This window comes from Monodelphis domestica, chromosome 1 (assembly GCF_027887165.1).
Source record: "Monodelphis domestica isolate mMonDom1 chromosome 1, mMonDom1.pri, whole genome shotgun sequence".
NCBI classification, from domain to species: domain Eukaryota; kingdom Metazoa; phylum Chordata; class Mammalia; order Didelphimorphia; family Didelphidae; genus Monodelphis; species Monodelphis domestica.
In genome coordinates, this window is record NC_077227.1 from 74563546 (window position 1) to 74588569 (window position 25024).

A 25024-nucleotide genomic window follows, 5' to 3' on the forward strand; every position below is an offset into this window, starting at 1 on the left:
AAGTAAATAGAGTCTAGATTTGGAGTTTGAATACTTAAATTCATATCCTTGTTTTGCCACTTGTTACCAGGGTGGCCTTAAAGAAGCTTCTCCCTAGGTGTTAATTTCCTCATTTATAAATGAAGGAGATTGGACTAGATGAACTAACTCCATGGTCACTTCTATCCAGGGCTACACAATGTCTGGCATATGGCTACTACTTAATAAATGACGTATAATTGATCTATGATCCTATGATTTCTCAGGTTCAGTTGCTTCAGTTTTCTATTTGAAAAGTGGGGATGATAATACTTTTATTACCTTCCTCATAGGACTGACGTGGAGAAAGCAATTTGTCAGCCTTAATATACTATATGGGTGAGTTATGATCTTATTTATTCACTGATGGATGCATGTTTCCAAAATTATACAAAGATAGAGTAAGGAAATAGTCTCCATAAGACACATGAATGGGAAGTGACAAAAAGTATATGTTTGTAATAGCCTGTGTAGATGATGTTATTGAATCCCAATCAATTTTCAAGGTAAAATCTCACTGCTACTATTTATTCCTCCTCCTTTTTCTCCCGCTTGTCTTCCTCTTCCTCTACCCAAAGATCTTTGCTAAAACACACTTCGGAAGAATACTAGCAAGAATAAATGCTGGGAGCAAACTGGGATGGAAGCTACTGTTGTTTTGGCTACACATCTCCCTTCAATATATGCAGTACATTTCAGCAGTCAGGACCATGGACAGTTCTCTCATTGCTTTAACTGCTTGCTGCTTTCATTTAGATAGATCCCTAAGGTTACAAAACATTGTTACATAAATTATTTCATTTGACAATCATAACAACTCTGAATTAAGTAGTGCAAGCATCATCATCGTCATTGCTGTTAACTTTTGCTGCTGCTGTTGCCATTTGGCAGACAAGGAAGCTAACGTTCAAAGAAGTTGTGCTGTGTCCAACAACTTACAACTAGTTAGTAGCAATGGTAGAATTTGAACCCAGCCTTTTAGTTCTGCATAATTCCATCTATTTCAGCAGTGCCTTTTCACTTCTGGTTTTGCAGCAACTCAGAAAGTCTTTACATGTAACAAAAGGCATTATTATTGAATTCTCAGAAAGAGAAGTTGAATTCTTTTTAATTAATTTAAAGAAGAAAACTACATAAGGCAGTGCTATGTGGTTAATATGTGCAATAAAAATCAAATAGATCACAGAATAAATATCCAAAAGGTTGTGGATGACTAGACTCTGGGTGTGTGTTCATAGACATAAGCATGTTCTGATAGAAAGCTAACTGGATCTGGAGTCAAATTATTTGGGAAGCTGGGATCTTCTGTTTATTACTTCTGTGACCTTAAGAAGATCATTTTACCTCTTTGAGCCTTCGTTTCCATATTTATAAAGTGAAGATGTTACATGATCATAGTCCCTTCAGTTCTAAATTCTTTATACTCTCCATGAATGCATTATGTATCTGAATCTGATGGAGATTGAGGACATAGAAAGTGCAAATCAAACCTGGTACACATAATGACTTGGTGGCATATCAGGACCATATCTGGGCAAAATTGTGAAATTAGGAATATTTGTCTTTTGTCCCCTGAATCTCCTATCTATGCACCATTTTTCCTGGCTAAACTAGCTTTAATTTATATTAATACATTAACTGAGAATTTTTGGTTTCACCCCTAATAGAACTGTTTGCTTCTTCTAAAAACTACTAGGGCTAGTACTTACGTTTATCTGACCACCTGTCTTAGTGACATCAACATTCCCCTTCCTTGAAAAACACACACCTTTGGAGTGTGGATAAATAAAGATTTGGCACTATCTTTTGAAATGTGTTATTTGCTAAAGGGAGAGATATACTAAAGAGTTCATAGAATCTTGAGATGGAAATGATCTTAGAAATCATTTAGTTTAATACCTTCATTTTATAAATAATGAATCTGATACCTAGAAAGATGGTGGCTTGTTCAAGGTCTCAGTGGGGAAAAGTAGTACTGAATCTGCTATACAACCCAAGGATAAAACATTTTGTTCCATTCAAAATATAGTTTGTTGGGGCAACTAGATGGCACAGTGAATGCAGTCTCAGGCCTGGAGTGAGGAAGACCTAGGTTCAAATCTGACCTCATATACTTCCTAGCTATATGACTCTGAGCAAGTCTCTTACCTACAATTGTCTAGCCCTTGCCCTTCTGCCCTAAAGTTGTACTAAGACAGAAAGTAAGGGGTGTGTGCATGTGTGTGTGTGTGTGTGTGTGTGTGTGTGTGTGTGTGTGTGTGTGTGTGTAGAATGAGAAAGAGAGGGAAAGAGAAGAGGAGAGTGGGAGACAAAGAGAAAGAGAAGAGAGGGAGAGAGGGGGAGGGAAGGAGAGAAAGAGGAAAAGAGGAGGAAGGGAGAGGGAAAGGAAGAGAGAGACAGGCAGACAGAGAGAGAGAGAGAGAGAGAGAGAGACAGAGAGAGAGAGACTTTATTTCCTATTGCCTTGTCTATAGAGGTATATTTGAATAAATAGCTAAAATTGGAGGGAGGTTGAGTTAAAACCTAAAATGAGTCTTACTTGTGCTACTGATTCTCTTTGAATACTTAAGAGTACATTTTCCCCAAATGGAAGACAGGGCATAAATGCTTTTCATGCTTTGTATGAGAAAAGGGTGTGATGTTCATATAAGTCACTATTTTTTATCATTGAGGAGTAATCATTCTCTTATGGATAGGTGGATGATGCAAAGTGGCTCTTTGCATTGATGAATTATTGTTTCCTTTGCTGTATTTTGAGAACACCATGGCTTGCCTGTGTCTGCATTCTAATTTACAAGATATATGAGTCACCGTGAAAGTGATCCCAAGGAAGGAAAATAGCACCTTAAAAAAATAGTAAAGAACCCTAGACACTGGGGCAGAGTCTAATAGCATTGCTTTCTTCTTGAAAGCATAAGATATTAATAGAACATGAAAAATGCTCTAAATCACTCTTTATTAGAGAAATGCACATTAAAACAACTCTAAGGAACCACCTCACACCTACCAGATTGGTTAACATGACAGAAAAGAAAAATGATAAATGTAAGTGAGAATGTAGAAAGATAGGAACACTAATGCCCTGTTGGTGGAGTTTTGAACTGATTCAACTATTCTGGAGAATAATTTGGAACTATACCCAAAGGGCAATAAAATTGGGTATCACACATTCTTTGATCCAGCAATGCCACTACTAAGTCTGTATCCCAAAGACATCAAAGAGAAGGAAAAAAGGGCTTATTTGTATTTTTAAAAATCTGTAGCTGCTCTTTCTGTGGTGGCAAAGAATTGGAAACTGAAGAGTTGGGGAATGGCTAAACAAGTTGAGTTATATGGTTGTAATGGAATACTATTATACTATAGGAAATGATGGGCAGGATGGTTTCAGAAAAACCTGGAAAATTTTAAGTGAAATGAGCAGGACTAAGAGAATATTGTAAACAGTAACTATAAAACTGAAATGATGGCCAACTGTGAAGACATATCTACTCTGATCAAGACATTGATACAAGACAATTCCAAAGGACCTATGATGGAAAATGCTCTCTACTTCCAGAGAAGTGATAAACTCTGGGGGCATATTGAAGTGTACTTTTTAAAAATGTTCTTTATTTTTCTTAATTACCCCCAACATTAATAATAAATAATAAATAAATGTATATATTTATTATATATAATAGATAAATAATAATAAAAATTAAAAGCTAATATTTTTGTGTGACTCCACATGTATAATTGGTATCACATTGCTTATTTTCTCAGTGGGTGAGAGAGAAGCTGAAGGGAGTGAGAGAATTTAAAATGAATATTAAAAATAAAACCATAAAATAAAACAAAAAGAATGGGAAAGCTAATTTGTAGAATGTCATGAATAGAAATATCATTTAAGATCTAGTATTAAAATCTAGTATTCAAAGGCAGCTAGGAGGCTCACCTAAGTCAGGACATCTCATGTTTCCAAGTTCAAATCTGGCCTCAGAGAATTACTGATTGTGTTACCCTGGGCATGTCACTTAACCCTATTTGCCTCAGTTCCTCAGCTGGAAAATGAGCTGGAGAAGGAAATAGCAAACCATTCCATAACCTTTTGCCAAGAAAATACCAAATAGGGTCACAGAGTTGGGCGCATCTAAAACAACAAAACAACAAGAATTCAAAAAATGAGGCTGGCATGTATGGATGACAAAATTCCCTCTATTCTAGACTGAAGGACATAGGTGCCTGTGTCAAAAGTGTCTTAAATGTTTAAATAATAGAGATATGTTGTATGAGATAAAATCAAGAGATAGTTAATAACCTGTTTAGGGAGGAGAAGATACTCAGGTGACACCTGGAGGCAGAGTTGAAAAGAGTTAAGGGGGGAGGGAGTGATTTTTTTCATTTAAAATTTTTTTTGTCATGCAAAACACACTTCCATTTTGGTCATTGTTGGAAGAGCAAAGTCATACATAACCAAAAACCCAAAATAAAACTGTAAATATGCCGATGTGAAAGATAATCTCCTTTGGTCTGCATCCATCTTTCTCTGGAGGTGTATAGCATTCCTTGTCATAAGTCTTTCACAGTTGTCCCAGATCATTGCATTGCTGAGAGTAGCCAAGTTTTCACAATTGACTAGCATCTAATATTGCTGTTACTGTGTACAATGTTCTTCTGGTTCTGCTTATTTCACTCTGTACCAGTTCCTGCTGATCTTTCCAGCTTTTTCTGAAATCATCTTGCTTGTCATTTCTTATGGCACAATAGTATTCCATCACCAACATGTACCACAATTTGCTCAGCCATCCCCCAACTGATGGACATTCCCACCACAAAAAGAGCTGCTATAAATATTTTTCTACAAATACATACTTTCCCCCTTTTAAATTATCACTTTGGGATACACACCCAGTAATGGTATTACAGGACCAAAGGATATGCAGTTTTATAGTCCTTTGGGCATAGTTCCAAATTGCCTTCCAGAATGGTTGGATCAGTTCACAATGCCACCAACAATGCATTAGTGTCCCAATTTTTGCCACATCCCCTCCAACATTTTGTGACTGAGGAAAGTGATTTTGTAGAGGAAATTGAGGTGGGCTGAGGAATGACAGGGGATATGGAGAATTGGACACATAATACTGAAGAGACACTAATGAAAAGGGTTGAGAATATGTAAATTTATTGAAAGAACTCAATATTACGAGGGTAGCAGTAGATAAAGGAAGCTGATAGTAGCTAAATCCAGAAACTACAATGGTAAGTATTCTTGGGTTTAAACAAAAAAGGATCTAATTATTTAGAGAGCAAAAGAAGTGGTGTTGCTCTGAGTGTGTGTATGTATGTGTTGAGAGAGGGGTTACTAGGGAGGCCCTAGGAAGAAGCTTCACCCCTGGAGCAACAATATTCTAGCCAGAGGAACTATAACCATGAGAGGGCCTAGAATGGAGATTATTAATCTCCAGTTCACAAACTTGGTTTTTTACCCATGATTATATCTAAGTCTATGATACTATCATATAATAGCTTTCACAAGAGGGCATTTTTGCCTTTGATTTTACTAACTGTACTTCAGCATAATTGATCTCCTTGGTAGTCCTATGTATATTATTTTATGTATTAAGAAACTTTATTCTGAAGCAGGATCCCTAGATTTTCCAGATTGCCAAGAGTCCAGGATACAAAAAAAGGTTAAGAATCATTGGCTTGGAAAAAGGGCCTGTGGCCTTGAGGGGAAAGTGATGATAGATACTACCTAAAACTATTTACTCATATAGTTTTTGTTGTTCATTCATTTTTCAATCCTGTCTGACTCTTTGTGACCCCATTTGTTTTCTTGGCAAAGATTCTGGAATGGAATTGCCATGTTGTTCTGCTCATTTTACAGATGAGAAAGTGAGACAACATTTAAGTGACTTGTCCAGGATCACACAACTAATGTCTGAGGCTAAATTTGAACTTAGGAAGATGAGTCTTCCTAACTTCAGACCCAGTGCTATATCTACTGTATCACCTAGTTGCTTCCAAAGCTACTGCATCCTTGTAGTTTTACACAGGTTTAAAACCCTTGCATGTTGGGAGGCAGGGTAGCTAAGTGGCTCAGTGGATTGAAAGCCAGGCCTAGAGATGGAATGTCCTGGGTTCAAATCCAACCTCAGACACTTCCTAGCTATGTGACCCTAGACAAGTAACTTAACTCCAATTGCCTAGCCCTTATTGCTCTTCTGCCTTGAAACCAATACACAGTGTTGATTCTAAAGTAGAAGATAATGGTTTTAAAATAAATAAATAAAATCCCTGTGTGAAATAGTTTTTGAGATTTTATTATGCACCTGCATGAACTCACACCATCCTAAAGCATGAATTGAACCAGATATATATGGCTGTGTGGCTGCATGGACCAATGGGAAAGAACCCAGAGAGAAGAAAGGAAAAACTGGAAAATAACAGAGGTGTAACCCTGACTAGAGAAATCCCAGTCCTCTCCTTTATCTGTGCTTAGTAGCAGTGCAGTATGAATCCCAAGTTGACACCCAGTGATGAGTACCCTTAGACCCCTCCACCTCGACTTGCAATGTGTCTGCTTTTAGTCGCACATCCCTGCAGAACCCCATCATATTATAAAACCATCAGACAGTTCGGCTAACCAGGAACTGATGGGGCTTCAGTAATAGAGATGCCTCCTACATCACTCCCAGGTCGGTCACACTCACTTAGGCAATGACAATCTAGCACAAGCTACTTGGAGCACAAAATAGAGACTATAAAAATATAGGCTTGCTCCTCCTAGACATGTAGCCAGCAGCTTCCGACGTCTTGATTTATTAATATCACACACAGAAGTGAGCCAGAGGAGGGGAGAGAATTTCAAAATGGGTATATGAGCAGCATTTGTATTGTTTATTGAGATGCTTTCTTTCACAAAGACCTCAAAGTCACAAACATTTATTAAGTATTTGGTAGTGCCAGGCATTATTGTACTAAGGGAGAGGAATATAAAGAAATGTGAAAATGTATAGAAATGTACCAAGTAAGAGCCTACCCTAGAAGGGGCATATAGAAATATGTAGTGCTTTGAGGAAAAGAAGGAAGGAAGGAAGGAAGGAAGGAAGGAAGGAAGGAAGGAAGGAAGGAAGGAAGGAAGGAAGGAAGGAAGGAAGGAAGGAAGGAAGGAAGGAAGGAAGGAAGGAAGGAAGGAAGGAAGGAAGGAAGGAAGGAAGGAAGGAAGGAAACCCAAAGATAAAAAAAAGTTCAACAATTAATATTAATTAAGCATGTGCTAAAGAGGAAATATGGGACAGCTAGATGGTTTAGTGGATAGAGAGCTGGAATAGAATGACTTCAGGGAGTCAGGAAGTATTACCTTGAGTTCAACTCTGAATTCAAGACACTTATTAGCAAGGTGACCCTAGACAAGTCACTTTATTCTGTTTGCCTCAGTTTCCACATCTGTAAAAGAACTAAAGAAGGAAATGGCAAAAAACTCCAGTATCTTTGTCAAGTAATCCCCAATGAGGTCACAAAAAGTTGGACATGACTGAACACACACACACATGAGATGTTATGGTAGAGGAGATAAAGAGCCAATCTTTGAGGCAAAGCACCAAAGGTCAAGATTTTTCCTCTGATATATCCTGTCTGCATGACCACAAGCCTCTTGGAGCCCTAAGCATCTCTCTAAGACTCTAGTGCAAGGACTTTGCACAGGCAGAACACTTCATCCCTACATGAATGAAATCACAGGTTCCACTAAAAATAAAAAGGCAGGGTGTAAGCACTGGGGTTGCAAAGACAGAACAAAACAGTCCCTCTCTTCATCCATCCTAGCAGGAGAAGCAATATGTACACAATCCAGTTGGCCAATACACATTTATCAAGAGCTTGTTATGTGCCAGGGATGTCGTAGGATCAGGTGAGAACAGAAGAGGTGGCTGAGCCACCTGGGCACCATCCTTAATGGAGGTGTTAGGAGTAGCTCTCATCACTCTGCCTTCCTGAGGATGCTGGATGAGCTCTGTATATAAAGACCTAGTCTATCCTGGAGGATGAGGAGGCTCCTAGGGACATGATGGAGCAATCCAAAGGAGTGTAGCCAAGGGAAGAGTAGTAAAGTCAGCAAATACAAAGTACATGTAAAAGATACAAAGTTATTTCAAGATGGAGCAAGTCCTAATATCTGACAAGAGACATCAGGATCCATGGAAGAGGTGGCACCTAAACTCTTTTTAGAGGGAAACAAGGGATTCTGTAAGGCAGAGGGCAGGAGGGAATGAATTCCAGACACTGGGGACTACTGCTATAAAACTATGGTAATGGGAGATGGACTTTGGGGTGTCATGTACAGAGAACAACTTGGAAAGTCAGCTTGGTTGCAATGGAGAAAGAAAATATGAAATAATACTGGAAATGGAAGGAATGGAAATGGAGGAACCGAAATAGTGGGGGACTCTAAATGCCAGAGTGAAGAGAATATACTTTCTTGGGGCAGCTAGATAGTTCAGTAGATCTACTATATACATCAGGCCTAGAGATGGGAGGTCCTAGGTCTAAATGCGGCCTCAGATACTTCCTAGCTGTGTGACCCTGGACAAATCATTTAACCCCAATTGCTTAGATTTCACTACTCTTCTGCCCTGGAACTGATGCTTACTTAGTGTAGATTCTAAGACATAAAGTAAGGGTTTAAAAAAAAGGATATGTACTTTCTCCTAGAAGCAATAAAATCTGTCTAAGACAGAATTCTATCTAAACTCAAAGACATAATTCTCAAGGGATAATATAGATCTCCTTCCACTTACAGGGGTCATCATTTTAACACATTAAATAATGAGGCTTCTTTGACTATGTAGAAGCATGAAATATGCCCCCAAGGAATAAAGAGAACCAGGCTAAAAGACTAGCCTCTGAGTTTGCTGCCAGCCCAGAGGGAGCATCTGAGGCTTCAGCAGAATTAGTGTGGTTTGCCTTAGATGACAGCATCCTTCCTGGGGGTGAAAGATGCCAGTAAAGTACCATTTCATTTTACATTTTGCTTAAAGGGCCCCAAGAGACTTCAAATTAATTATTCTCTAGTCAAATACATTAGGCAATTGGAAGTGACTGTTCTTTCCTTCTGCTTAATATTTAATTTTTTGAAACATTTGGATACCTAAAGATACTTCTGGATGTTGGATTGCTGTTCTTATTTTTTCCCTTTAAGCCAGAAAATATGTAACCCCCTGAAGAATTTACCTTCCTTTAAATTTCTAACTATTTTAAAATCAATCTCGGATGGGGGAAAAGCAACCAGAAGGCTCATTGTTCTGTTAAAGCTTTTTAATTAATGATTGTCAATATTGCTTGAATTTGTAGCAGCCAATAGCTCCTAATTCTGATCTCAGACCAGAGTTTGATTTACTCATCCCTATAGTTGACACAATCCCAAATTAATATTGAACCCACCCCTCATCTTTCATCTGGCAGGCAGGACTAATGCTAGAGAGTCATCTAAACAAAAAGTTGGAAAAATCCCCAGTGCTTTAAAGAATGATGAGTGCAGACATCTCCTAGTCCTTTATGGCTATTATTGATTTTTTTAAAGTGGTCTTATGTATATGGAATACAAGGGATTGAATGGCTCTCACATACGACTCAACTTGCTGACATAAGTGGTTCCCACTTTTAGAAGCAACATGTTCCAGGAAACCACATCTTAAAATGATATCCTGATTATGTGCATAAGCTGCAATTCATATCAACTGGAACTTTGGGGTAGTCACTGAATAAGAGGGAGAAAGATGGTAAGAAAATATAGTATTTTTTATGCAGTATTCAATCAGTAATAGGGTTTCACAATGTGGAGTGGGGGCTACTCATATACTTTCATTCAGAAACTCCCTCCAAAATAGGTCTACACTATAGCGTTAACACTGTATTTGTTTTAACTTCAGAAAACTCCTATTGTTCATCGATTCCAGGCATGTCTGACTCTTCGTGATCCCATTTGGGGTTTTCTTGGCAAAGAAACTAAAGTGGTTTGCCATTTCCTTCTCCAGCTCAATTACAGATGAGGAAACTGAGGCAAAAAAGATTAGACTTGCCCAGGGTCACACAGCTAGTGTCTGAAGTCATATTTTAACTCAGAAAGAAGAATCTTCCTGTTTCCAGGCCTAGAATTCCCATCACCCATCACCCATCCTACATCACCTAACTACCCTTAGGATTATGGACCTAATCTCATCCATGTGCTCCTTTCAACAATACTACATGTTCTCTCTTCCTGGCTAACTTTGATCCCTACTGTCCCATAAATTTTTCCAAGGAAAATAAGTGTAGATGTGTGTTTTGAATATTTATATGATGATAGGGGCAGCTAGTGATGCAGTAAGTAAAGTGTATTCAAATCCAGCCTCAGACACGAGCTGTGTGACCCTGGGCAAATCACTTAACCCTGTTTATCTGAGTTCCTCATCTGTAAAATGAGCTGGAGAAGGAAATGGCAAACCATTCTAGTATCTCTGCCAAGAAAATCTCAAATGGGTTCACAGAGAATTGGACATGACTGAAATGACTGAACAACAAATCAGGAAGATAAATCAAGGAATAGCTGAGGGCCAAGCTGGGGAAAAGAGGACTCTGAGTCTCATCTAGCACACCAGATTTCTCTGTGTGGATATCAAGGAAGAATATGGGCTCGTCATAATTTATCCTTCACTCAGAACTCATGTTCCTTTCAGATCATAGATCTCTCTGCTGATATCCTTTGTACTCTTTCATTCGTGCAAGAAAATTGGTTGGCAATGTGGAACAGGCGAATGGTACTCACCATGCCCTTCTCCACTGTCCTATAGCCTCTATTCAGATGCTGGTGTTCCATGACTCAAAGACATAAAGCAAAAGCAAAAGCATATGGTTTTTAAAAAGATAGGCTTTATTTAAGGGAGAACCAGGGGAAAGGATGTCATTAAAATCACTGGGTAACTTCCCAGTGTAAAATACAACCAGCTGTCTTCATCTTGTTCAATTTTAACCCCAACTCATTGTCTATCCACAATCGAAATACTGATTGACCAATGCTATAGGCTCATTCTCAAATGAGTTGATTTACAACAATGATATAATTTTTGAGAATTAATCAACATAGGAAGGTGGTGTGGAATAATGGCAAAATTCTTTGGGGTCATTTGGAGTCAGAAGAGGCTTGTGCTTTGGCTCTACTTTCTGTATGCCCTTGGTAATGTTACTTTTTCCCCTGGGATTTAGTTTTCTCATCAGTAAAGGGAAGCAGTTGTTAGGATACGAATTTATTTAGGTTGTTCTGTCTAAGTCAGAAGCAGGGGTTTCAGCTCAGAGGTGTGTTTGCAGTTGTTGGTTTTTTGTTTTGTTTTGTTTTGTTTTTTTGATCCAACCTAGCTTATTTATCTTTATGAGGAGAGGTATAAATAGAAGCAGGAGGTAGAAATGGGAGTTGGGAAATCTATTAATACCCTAATACTAATAAATTCGAACCAAAACCCAGACCCCAGACACCCTCATGGGGTGTCTTCTTTGTCTACCAATAGTAGACACTACACTTTCCTATACTTACTAACTACAGATTAAATTCTATCCTACTTCCTTATACTATCCTGTGAGCCATACTTTATAATAAACTCTTTCAACAATCAATTAAAATCTTCCTAGAGAAAACTAAAAGCAGCAGTCCTGTTTGAGTCAACTTCAAATTGTGACAGCTGTCACAGACAAGCTCTCGGGCTCCACCTGTGGCCGAGAGCAAAAAAGCTTTTTATCAGTAACCACACTCTTCTCAACTTTTTGTGTATATCTCAGCTCTCAAATAAAATTGTCTCAACACACTAAATATTCTTCTTTCTTCACCTTAAATTTCTTTTTCTTTCTCTTCAGCTTCATCAACTGTCAAAGTCCAGAGAGCCCAGTCCAGTGAGCCCTGTCCTCCTTAACTGCCAGAGGAAACAGGAGCCAAACATTCTTTCTCAGACTCCTTTTATGCCATATCTTTAAGAGATCCACAGCAAATTATCTTCCTCCCTCACCTCCTCACAAGGGGATGGCTCAAAAGAGCAAACACACCTCTGAGTTGAAACCCCTGCTTCTGACTAGACAGAACAACCTATATAAATTCTTATCCTAACACAGTTGAACTACATCATGGAACCACAAAATCTGAAGGGCAGAATCAAGAGTGTGCTAGAGCCAGCTTGAACTGTTTCTTGAAAGCTGAGAGTTAAAATTTTCAGTGTGAGCATTCATACCTTATACAATGGCAAAAGCTACAAATAATGGCTTGTTTTATTGTTTTGTTCCCTGTTTAGGCTTAAGAAAATGATGGAAAATACGTTAATAATGCAGATTAAATTAAAGGTGTGTCAAACATGCTTCCACAGCCCCCAGCTGGATGTTAAATATTTACCAGCACACTTTTCTCTGGAAGGGTCTTCAGAGGCTATCTAGTCTAACCTATATCACAAAAGGAATACCCACTAAGAACTTTGAGGAGCAGGAATCTGCTACCTCTTTAAATAGTAAGTTCCACTTTGTTATAGTTCTAATTGTTAGAAAGTTCTCTCTGATAGGAAGCCCAAATCGAACCCTTTGCAATTTCTGCCAATTTCTTCACTTTCTGCCCCCCCACCCACCCAGGGCCAAACAGAATAAATCTAATCCCTTCTCCCCAGGACACTCCTTAAAATAGCTAAAGACAGCTAGCATATTCCCCTGAGTCTTCTCCAGGACAAACATGCTTGGTGGACTCCCATCCTGGTAGTACTCCTCTGGACACTCACCAGCTTATTAACGATCCTCTTAAATCCTTGCCCACAGAACTAAACACAATATTCCAAGTGAGGTCTGATGTGGACCAATGAGATTATGATCTTTTTGTTCCTGGAAGTTAGGCTCTTCGTAATGCAACCCAAAATTTCATTGGCTTTTTCAGCTACCATATTACAATGTGGATTCTACAAGTTCCCTTTCAGAACAACCTCTATCTCACTATTTCTCTCTCATCTTGTTCATGAATTTGTGAAATGTATTTTCTGTACCTAAGTGGAAGACAGAATTTGTTACTATTAAAATTCATCTTATTAGATCCAGCCCAATGCTCCAGTTTAAGATCATTTTAGAAGCTGACTCCGTCACCCATCGTCATCCACAGCTATCTCTTCCAGGTGGCATCACCTACAAATTTGATGAGTCTACATCTCTGCCTTCATGAAAGTCACTGAAAAAGTGTCAAACATATCTACAGTCATATGAAAAAATATTCTGTCATTACTGATTAGAGAAATGCACATTAAAACAACATTGAGGTGAGGTATGAATGCCTCATACCTATCAGATTGGTTAATATGACAGAAAAGGAAAATGATAAATGTTGGAGGGGACTTGGGAAAGTTGAGACACTAAATGCCCTGTTGGTAGAGCTGTGAACTGACCCTGTAATTGAAGAAAATTAAAATGAGAGAGAGAAAAAAAAAACTATTAAAGCAGCCCAAGGCCAAGCACAGATCCCTGGAGTATTCTAGAGATGGTGGTTTCCTGGGATTGGTTAGTACCAGCTTGTGAGAATCTTTTGTGAGACTTTCAGGGTTAACTTCAAAAATTGGCAAATGCCTCAAATCTGGTTTGATTTATTGTTTTGTTGATTGTCTAGACTTAAGTGACAGTGAAAATATTAATAATGTAGATTAATATTAAAAGTATGCATAGTTTTTTCCTTAGAAAACCAGCTGTTAAACATTTACCAAAATGCCCCTGATTGAACTCTTAACAACTACTCTCTAAGTCTGACTATCAAATCAGTTCTCAATACATCTACATACATTCTTGGGTATGTTACATCTCTCTTCCACAAAAATATGAAACAGTTTATCAAAATCTTTGCTAAAATCAAAGTAGCCCTTATTCACAGCATTCCCCTCATCAACTAATTAGGAATTCTGTCAAAAAAGGAAATGAACTTGGCCTGGTTATGATCTGTCGTTGATGAAGCCATGCTGAGTTAACTGCTCTCCTTCATAAATGTTCATTATCCATCTCTTTAGTAATCCACTCTAGAATTTTTCCAGGAATTAAAATCAAGTTTCATACTTGACAGTTTGCAGACTGTGCTTCTCTTTTCTGAAAATCAGGACCTTTGCTCCTCAACAGTTATACATTCTCTCTCCTGTTTTGTTTTGTTTTTCCATGACCTTCCAGATATCACTGACAGTGACTCAACCATCACACCTAAGGATGTAGTTCATCTGGGCCAGGTGGTTGGAGTTCATGAAAGCCAGTCAAGTGCTTTCTTACTTATCTCCTTACTTATCTTGGATATCAACTGAATGTTAATAATTTCCACAAACATCATTCTCCTTGGCAAAGAAAAAAGAAGCAAAATTAAATTTGAGTAGCACTGCTTTCTTTCATTGGTTATCATAGTCCTGGCCATCCCAATCAAAAGTACTATCCCTTCTTTCATTTTCTTTTTTCTCCCAATATAGCTTTAACCACCCCATCCTTTTTTTGTTGTCATTCTTAACCCCTTTCAACAGCCTCACATCATTCTGAGCTTTAGCACTGTTGAAACTTTTTATAGGTCTATGTCATGCTCTTAAACTCATCCTGTTACCAGGCTTGTTTTCATCTTCAGTATATTTCTTCTTAAAATAAGTGATTATTAATTAATTAACAATTAGCTGGTGAATTAATAAGAGGTGTTTAGGTAGTGCTTATAGTTTGAAAAGTGTTTTTTTTTATATGTTAGCTCATTTAATTCTTATGCTCATGAGGAAAATACTATTATCCTACTTTTACCTATGAGAAAACTGAGGCTGAGAAAGGTTAAGTGACTTGTCTGGGGTCATACAGCTAGTTAAATATCTGAGGTCAAATTTGAACTCAAGGTGTTCCTGATTCCAAGTCCAATACTCAATTCCCAATTTTCCCCTTCATTGGAATTATTTCCTTTTGTGTCTTCAGAATTCAGTCTTGAGCATTTCCTATGATTTCTAGGTATATCTCCTATCCAGGACTTTAGTCCATGGTATTCAGACCAATCTTTCCTTTGAAACCTTTGAAATTTGCTTTCTCAAAATCTTGATGATCTCTAAATAAGACACATAAATAAGTGCTTTAAAATTCTTGTTAATTGATTGATCCTATACTTCATAGAAATGTAAATGGTATCTCTTGTTGAAATCAAAAGATTAGCTATATGCCTATTATATAATTAAATCTTTAAAATATCATTATTATCAAATCAAGTATTTACTGAGTAATATGCAAGGAGACTGTGCTGAAGTATTATAGGGGATACAGAGAAATATTGGACATGGCAGGACATGGAACTCATCCAGAAGGACCCTATAATCTAGTTGTGATGACAAGACACATATGAAAGGTTAAAAAAATAGAAGATTTCATTATAATCATAGAAGAAATGTCAAAATATATTACTGATTGAATTGTCACTTGAATTCGCAAAAAGTTTGAGCTGTACTTTCATTTTTCTCTGGGGGTCAATTGATCATTAGGAGTAAAAAGTGTTTGGTTTTTGGCTTTATTTCAGAGCTCTTTTCATATACATTTACAGTCATTGTTTATATTGGCTCTCTGATCCTGTTTACTTTGTTGCATTAGTTAATAAAATTTTCCATGTTTCTCTAATTTTCACATAATGATACAATGATACTCTATTGTAATCGTATACCACAATTTGTTCTTGTATCTCCCACAAATGCACCTTTTGTTTCTAGCTCTTTGCTCCTGCAATGATGTGCTTATTGAATGAATATTTTGGAATATATGGAATATTTTTGGTTTTGTCTTCTTATCTGTCCTATAGTGGGAACAATGGGTTAAAGAGTCAAGAAAAGAAGGTCTGAAGATGAAGTATTACCATGGAGAAACAACTCTAAAATAGATAACCATAAAATGGATAGATAAACCATAAAATGGGGGGAGGGGAGGGAGAGTGGGAGAGAGAAGGGGGGAGGGAGGGAGAGGGAGGGGAGAGAGAGAGAGAGAGAGAGAGAGAGAGAGAGAGAGAGAGAGAGAGAGAGAGAGAGAGAGAGAGAGAGAGAGAGAGAGAGAGAGAGAGAGAGAGAGAGAGAATGGTTACCTTCCAGCAAAATGTAAGCTCCGTGAAGGCAGGGCACTTTCATTTTTGGCTTTGGTATGCCTCATAGATCTAGCACAGTGACAGGTAGGTAGTAGCTGCTTAATAAATATTTACAGAATCTAAGGATGCTCATGGCCATTTCAGCTTTCCACATGCCCTGCTTCTCTGGTTTCCCTTAGTGACTGATTCAATAAATAGGAGGGTTTTGGATTTGGAATGTAAAAGGAGACATCCTCCTTCCCCAACTTTTGATGGATAGAATAAATATCTAATGATAGATTTTATCTTAGTGAATTTTGCTACATAGTTTTGTTTTGATTTTTTACCTTCTTAAAAAGAGAGAGAGAGGTCTAAGGCAGAAGAGCAGTAAGGGCTAGGCAGTGGGGGGTAAATGATTTGCCCAGGGTGACACAGCTAGGAAATGTCCAAGGCCAAATTTGAACCCAGGATCTTACATCTCTAGGCCTGGCTCTCTCTATCCACTGAGCCACCAAGCTGCCCCTCTGCATAGTTTTTTCATCTACAATCAGACCCTGACTTAATTTTCTACTTACTTCTCAACAGAGGATCACCAATTTTGAACTGAACCTCACAGTCCAGAGTCCACGACTCTCTTTTGGAAATTGAGATGCAGAGTTTAGCCCAAGATCATACAACTAGTAGGTGTTGGAGCTGGTATTAGAACTTGGGTCTCTGACTTTATTACCTGCATTCCCACTGCTTTAGTGAGGCTAGTCCTCCTAGGTCTTTCCCTCAGACTATCCAATGACCTCCCTTTCATTTTCAAGGCTCATCTTGAGGCTTCATTAATGTTTCCCAACCACTCTGGAATTTGCTGCTCTCTCTCCTCTCTCCATGTTTGCAGACTATCATCTGTATCACATAAATCAGAACAGTTTCATGTGTCAGTGCAAGCTTCCCAATTACAAGTATCTTAAGGGCAGAAACCATGTCTTATATCTTCATGTTTTCAATGGTACCCAATAAATACACTGCTAAGAGCACGGTAGTTTGGTTTGTTTGTTTTCTGGACCAGACCTGGTATTCTCTTGTTACAGGGAACTGGGGTGGAGGGAAGGGAGTGCTTTTGCAGTTCAGACTGGCAATGGCTCAGTTGCCTGTGGACATGGAGGCTTACTAAGGTCATACAGCCCATTGGTGACAGGTAGAACTTGAAATCGCGTCTTTATGACTAAGCTTGGCTAAGAGGCAGACTAGCTCTGGAGCTCTGGACTCAGAGGCCAGTATGCAGTAGGTGCTCCATAAATTCTTGCTGGCTGTGCTCCAGACAGCTGCCAGCCTAAAGCCTGGGTTCCCAGGACCCTTATAAGAATGTCTGAATCACCTGTTTCTCCAAAAGGCGCTTACCTAAGATGAATCGTTATGCTTTCTGCCTTCCCCAAGAGCCTCTCCTTCTCTGCCATTCTCTCCTCACTCAAGACAGCAGCTGGGGCAGGCAGGTGTCATTTTGCCAGCTTTGGCTTTCAGTGGAAGAGCTGGTCGCAGGCACTCTTAATGAAAAATGAATGAAAGGGTGAGCTCTTCTTAGATCGGCTGCAGTACTCTCTGAGCCATAACATTTCACTCTTCCACAAAGGTCACGCCAATGCAAGGAGGCCACCAGGCTGCCTTCCACTGATCTCGTCCAGCTGCCTTTGGAGCTGTCCCTGGGTAGCAGCTGTTAAAAACTCCTTTGATGTGGGCTGAGCCAGGGAAGATGAGTGCTTGTTTGGTGTCACACAAACACTGAATATGCAAAGCAGGAAGCTAAAGCCAGTAAAGTTCACTAAGATCAATTCAGTACCATTAGATATTTATTCTATCCATCAAAACTTGGGGAAGGAGGAGGATGTCTCCTTTTGTATTCCAAATCCAAAACCCTCCTATTTATTGAATCAGTCACTAAGGGAAACCAGAGAAGCAGGGCATGTGGAAAGATGAAACGGTCATGAGCATCCTTAGATTCTGTAAACATTTATTAAGCAGCTACTACTTATCTGTCACTGTACTAGATCTATGAAGCATACCGAAACCAAAAATGAAAGTGCCCTGCCTTCACGGAGCATACATTCTGCTGGAGGGAACCACTTTGATACACACACAGATGCAAAATAAATGCAAAGTAATTGAAGAGGTGGGTGGGGGAATCATGAAAAGCCTCTTGTAAAAGGTGACACTTGGAATGAATTTTTAGGAAAGCCTTTTGTTTAGTCAGGTTTGACTCTGTGTCCCGATTTGGGTTTGGGTTTTTTTGTCAAAGATTTTGGACTGGTATACCATTTCCTTCTCCAGTTTATTTTACAGATGAGGAAACTGAGGCAAACTGGGCTAAGTGACATTCCCACGGTCACCCAGCTTGTAAGCGTCTGAGGTCATTTGAACTCATGAAGAGAAGTCTTCCCCATTGCAAGCTCAGGTTTCTATCCACTGTGCCACCTAGCTGTTTTTTAAAGTTAAGAGATTTTAAAAGATGGGGAGAGAAGAAAGCATTCTGGACATGGTTCATAGCCTATCGAATGTTGTGTACAAGGAATAATATCAAGCAGATAACATAACTGAAATGTACTGTGAATCTAAAATAATATTGGAGATATTAGTTGGGGACACATTAGACACCAAACAATGGAGCTTTTTTTTTTTAGTTTGTTTTTTTTTTAATCTCTGAGGCAAAAGGAAGGCTGAACTTCTACAATGTGGAAGTGACAAAGTGAGCTTTAGAATGTCATCCTGCTAGTTGTGTGAAGGATGAGTTGAAGCAGGGAGAGACTAATACAGAAAGACCAATTAGGGGCTATTTTAATAGTCCAGATAAGGGGGTAGCTGGGTAGCTCAGTGGATTAACAGCCATTCCTAGAGACGGGAAATCAGTGTTAAAAATTTGTTCTTACGTGTATTTGAAAATAATGAAATATTAATTTTTTAAAAAATATTTTTTTAATTGAGAGATCAGCGGCAACCTAGAAAGAGAATTATTTTAATCAAATAGTTTAACTGGAAAACTGATTGTAGGGGGTTGAGTGATAAGTGAAGCAAGGAAGAAGAGGCCAGCTTTTTCTAGGAGTTTGGCCATGAGGGAAATATAGGAAAAAAGAGATGTTAGTATACATGGAACAGGGGATATCCAGATCTGTTTGCAGATAGCAGAGACAAAGGAAATAGATAAAGAGATTGAGAGAGGATATAAGCAGGAGGAAAGACCCTGTGCTGAGGAGTGCTTTACAAGCATGAAGAAAACCATAGAAATTGCACAGATAGAATAGGAGTCATTATCAAAACACTGAGAAGTAGGTTCCACAGCTTGCCATGGAATATGTAAACAGATCAGTTGAGTGCTCTCAAGTAATATAAGGTAAAAAATCACCATGAATATATGTTCTTATACAGTCCAGAACAAAGGAAAAACAATTTTCTGGAGATCCAAAGCAAATCTACAGTTAATTTTAACCAAATATCTAACCTTTCTCTCAATAAGTCTCATAAGCCCTAGTTGAAGAAACCAAAGGACAATGAAAAATCCTACCTTATTTGTCTTTTCTGGTAGCAAACAGAAAGGAATTGAATCTCAACTACAGTATTGGTTTCAACAATAGAATTAGTCTTGTCATGGGGCTGAAGCTCTCTGTGCTCTATTTTTTTTGCTGGGTGGTCATTTAGGCATCAAAATCAATGGCCACTTTCAGATTTAAGACCAAACACAAGCAGAAATAGGTTTCAATAAGCCCAGTCTGAAAGTTAAGGTTATTTCTAAGCTATTTTATCCATAAGGCATTTCTGCTCAGGCCCTTTTGACTGAGGTCTGTAGACAGCTTGTCTGAATCTTTTTTATTTATCCTACTTTCCTCAAATCCTCTCCTAGGATGACTGGATGAAGCTCAGGAAAATCAGTTAATGAAGCAATGACTCAGACAAATGACAGGAGGTTGAATGACACCTTTCAAATTCAAGAAGCCAACCAGGGGCAGAAGGCTTCAATTTAAAACGAATTTTTCTTTTCTTTTTTTTAGTCCCTCTATTTGACAAATAATTCTTTTTCCTTTTAATGTTTATTCACAGTGATCAAGTAAAGCATTCTTATATAACATTTAAGGTGATGAGCTCACACAAGCTTATATACCCCTCCCTACCCCCCCAAATGCCCATGGCACCTTTTTAAACTTGAATCAAGAAACAAGGTAGTAGTAACAAGTAATCAGAATATCTTTATTGCCTTCCTTTAAAAATCATGTAAACATTAGCATACAGATACCTTCTCCCATTCTCAAAATAAAAACAATTATGATGTATTAAGCAGAAATTTAGAAGAAATTGTCAGGAAAAAAACCAACCATTTGTCAGATGAATATATATGGATTTAGTTGTTACTATTCAGTAAACTGTTAGTTTTTATGGCTAGATAGAGAAGATGTAGCATGCCAAGAGAACTCTGGCACTAGAATAGATGACGCCAAAGATTTTATGGAATTTTAGCTATCAATTCTATTAATTGCTTCTTGTGACAACTAAAGTACAAAATAATTCATCTTGTTAGCACAGTGTCTGGGCACATAGTAGGTGCTTAATAAATGCTTAACTACTGAATATTTGTTTAAATTCTACCCTTTCATCCTAAACCCCTTTTTCTTCCATTTGGCCAAATCATATATATATATATATGATTATATATAAAATGAGCTCTGGTATGGGACAAAACTCTATCCCCTCAAATCACAGAAGCAGAAGTTTTAAAATATCCTTTTTTATCACAAAGACATGAGATGGTTGGAGATATATGAGCTGGTAAATGCTAACAATCAGCTGGGGGGGGGGGATGTACATATGACATAATGTGAGGTTTAATCTGTAATCTTTTTTGTACTGATACTCTAAACAATCAACAAAGCTCTATCTGTAACTATTGCCAATTTCCACAGTGTAAATGCTCATACTAAAAATTTATCCGCTGGAGCTGGCTTCAGCATATGCCTGCCATGAGACTACAGAGATAGCTAGAGAAGAGAGAGAAACACTAGATGGGAATTAAGTGCATGTTAATTCCACCCCCAAAAAAAGTAATACGAGTGAAAAGTGTGTGCTGGATCACAGAGACAATACCTGATCAAGTTCCTTTCAAAAGTATGGTTATGGAATACATGTGCTTCTGACATTATATCAGTGAAGAAGGGTGAGAACTACCCACTGGAAGTCATCTGAACCAATCCTACAAATGTTCTTTCATGAGTAATGATCAATGCCAGGCACTTGGTAAAAAATGTGAATATCATTTACTTTTCTGCCCTTTTACTCTTTGAAGGAAGTAACAATTATATGACAGTCAAGTTTTGATTCAAATTCAACTTTCCTTCTCCTCCTGCCAACCCCTGAGAACTCCTCAGTGTGAAAAGTATGTTTTTTTTATATCAAAAACATTCTGGATAGGTATACAATAAGACATCTCTTTATTCTCATTTGTACAGAAAAAAAAGGTAGATAACATTAAATGACAATGAAAACCATTAGCTTTAGTTCAAGTAGATAAAAGGACAATAAATATCTCCTAGGAGAGATAGCAATTTTTCCTCCTCTGATTGTTACATACTCTACTGGAAAGTGAAAATATTATTAGCTCAGGTATTCTCTGGATGAAGAATAACAACGGTCTCAGAAGTCTTAATCTAGACTGAATAGCCTATAGGCCATTAAGGGAGAAACTGATCATCCAATTAGATTGCTCTGTTTAACCTCTTTCCCTGCACAAAAATTCTATCAGTTTCCTCCCCACCCCCCTCCCCCATATTTCATGCAATCTAAATGTATTCTTATTACATTTGGGAAAGAGGAACTATCTTTATCCCATTTTTTGGAAAACTGCTCAGAAAGAAGAGATGAAACTACTTTCCCTAATTCAGCACCAAGACGTGAGAATGAGAACTATGGGTTTGGAAGACAATTACTTCTGGGAACCTTTACCTGGGTTTATTCATTTCTACATTATGTTATGTACTGAAGCCCTTTTTGAACCATTTTGAAAAATAACAGTCTACTCAACTTGGAGTGGAGAAAAGAAAAGAAAATGTAACTGTGATTACTTGGCCAGAGTTCTAAGTGGGCTGGAAGGAAAGATGCGAGATACTAACATTGTGGGGGGAGAGAAGGAGGATGTGACTTTCAAGCCCTTGGCTAAGATAGGGTGAAAATGAATGATGTCTTTGGCAAAGCTACTGCCAATCATATGTGTACCAACAGATGTAAAATGTTATTATACTCCCAGTTAATAGTAAATGGCTACGTGAAAAATACTCCTTCAGGGGCAGAGCTCAGGAAAACAGATACATAACTGCCTGGGCAGGGCATAAGACCCAGAATTGCTTCAGTGAAGAGTCTACTGACGTGATAGCAAGGATCTGAAACTTTATGAAGAGGACTGGTTAAAATGTATTAACTACACTACTACTAAAAAGAAAAAATTAGCTGCACTATTATGTGGAGTATTTCTACATAAACAAAAATAAGTCCAGGCCTTAACTAGTGATCCAACTACTTCTAACAATATTTTTGGTCCACATATATGATTTCATCAGCATGGAAAACTTCTGGTATGAAAATTTCCCACACTGATACAATTAGCAACTCATCTATGAGCCTTATAGTCTTAGAGAACTGCCTGGAGATATTAACTGGTGTTGGTACAACATGAGTACAACAAAATTCTAGTGGAGCAAGGTCCAAAGAAGTGGTGGAGAAGGGAGAGCCCCAGACTAAGATCGGTACCTCTCGGATCTAACCCTAGCTTTATTACTAATTTGTTAAGTCATTTTCAGCAAGGCACATAACTCCAATGGGCCTTGTTTCTTCATCTCCAAAGTAATTAAATCACCTCTGAGGTCTCTGCCAGTTCTGACATTTTGAGTCCATAAGGACTTCCAAACAGAACTTGACTGTACAATGCTTCCTACTCATTTACCACAAACCAGGGTTTGATAGCCTAGTTATGTAGAGAACTGCTTTGAAAACCTGATTATATATTTTTCTGCTTAAATTGTGGATGTTATAACAAATCACTAACATAATCATTCTCTCCAACTTCCTCAAGAGTATATACCTTTCCACAGATGGTTTCCAATTGTATGTCCATCTAACAATGAAGAGGACAGAAGACAGAGTCCCTGAAAAAACCTAAACCTAATAATCCATCATTCCAGTTTTATTTGCCTTTTGTGTGCACAAAATGAAAAACCCAAGAGTCCATACTTATCTACACAGAAAATATAGCTATGAGAGAGGAAATAGCTTCTAACCGATATGCCAATGAAAATCTGTTAACTATACATCCCCAAAATACCAGTTATTTCAATAAAGATGAATTGTTTTCAGGTCCCAGTTCTCAAATTCTTGTTATGTATACTTCCTCATCTACCACAATCATATATACTGATCCTAGTTTTTTAAAAGCTTCAATGCTTTTAAATCCATATTTGCTTCATATAGATCTCTTCCCTTCTACTGTTATTTTCCTTGTTCTGTGTAGGATTTCACAAATATTAGAGAAAATATGTTTAAAAAAAAAGCAGACAAGTTGCTATAAGTAGTGCTTCACCAGCAAATTTTTTTTAAAAAGTGATTTTAGTATTGAAGACAGATTTAAACCCAGGATATTTTTATTGTGCTACATGTGTGGAAATATATATGTGTATATATGTATCTATATATGTATGTGTATATGATTACATATATACACCTACACTATTTTCAAAAGGTCAAATAATGCAGTGAGAAGACTAATCAGTGTGAGGTGGAGAAGAAAGTATATTAGTGAGCATAGCCAATAAAAAAACAACTACAAATCTTTTAAACTGAACACCCAGGAATCACTGGTACTCACTTAGGTACAGAGGCAATTTGTGTGATTTATAGGCATTTGAAAAAAAAAAAAGACTGAAGGATTAAGAATAACCTTTTACAGATTTTCAAAAAGAAACTTGATGGACTATGGAGTCTAAAGAATATCGACTGAAATACGTTGATGAATAAGAAAAAAAAAACAGAAATAAAATTATACCTAATCATACCTATTCTAAATCAAGATGGATGTGGTTTAAATGGACAACCTGAAAAATCCCATCTCTCCAAAATGAGACAGCATACGGGATTACAAATGCAAGATTATATACACAATTATATTAAGTTAAGCCAGTTCATATAATACACCCAACAATTCAAACAGCATATTGGTGGGGGAAGAATGGGGACAAGTGGGGGAAGAAAGAATCCACGCTGACTAAGGTGTCTCACTCATTCCAATCCACGAAATCCTGTCCTTTTTCCATTATGGTCAGTGGTCTCTGCAGAGGAGTCAATGATACTATATATGAAAGGATAAAGCTTAACATCTGGTCCTGAGCTCGAGCAGTTTTTGCATTCTTCATTGTAATACCGCAGCAGCAGCTTATAAACTTGCCCTAGAAAGTAAAGAGTCCAACTATTTAACATAAAATAAAGGTAAGAATGTATAGAAGAAAAACCTCCAAAAGGATCCTCTCAGTTTTATTAACACATAAAGATAATTTAATTTATTTTTAATTTAATTAATTTAATCCTATAATTTGGCTCTAAGAAATATATCTTTTCATATATCTGGAGGACAATCTTATAAAAAATAGACATTTTAAAAACTCATTTGCCTTTATCTCACAAACTCACGTACAAAAGTAGCCAAGCACACATATATAGTCTTTCCTTGTGTCATATGACTTTAGATGGTACAAGCAATAACACAAGTGGCCTGGCAGGCACAGAGAAAGCACTTAATTTGTGCTTACTGACTGAATGCCTTGACTGTTCCCTAGTCATTCAGCTTCTAGAAAAGCTGTTGTAGTTAACCTGGGGGAAAAAAAATCTATAGGCCATAAGCATTCTGATGCACTCGACATGTAGGAGTTAGTTGATATC

The 25024-nt window shown here is 37.8% G+C and overlaps 1 protein-coding gene and 1 long non-coding RNA gene across 2 annotated transcripts in view; one reads left to right on the forward strand and one right to left on the reverse strand.

Moving 5' to 3' along the window:
- LOC103093023 (uncharacterized) overlaps positions 1-25024 on the forward strand; it is a 59568-nt gene that overhangs the window by 13774 nt on the left and 20770 nt on the right. The gene's annotated exons all lie outside the window — the stretch shown is intronic.
- PARG (poly(ADP-ribose) glycohydrolase) overlaps positions 20276-25024 on the reverse strand; it is a 162767-nt gene continuing 158018 nt past the window's right edge. The window contains exon 18 of the mRNA XM_001372494.4: positions 20276-24534. Within this exon, the coding sequence (XP_001372531.1) occupies positions 24368-24534 (167 nt within the window). The 3' untranslated portion in view covers positions 20276-24367. The remainder of the gene's footprint in view (positions 24535-25024) is intronic.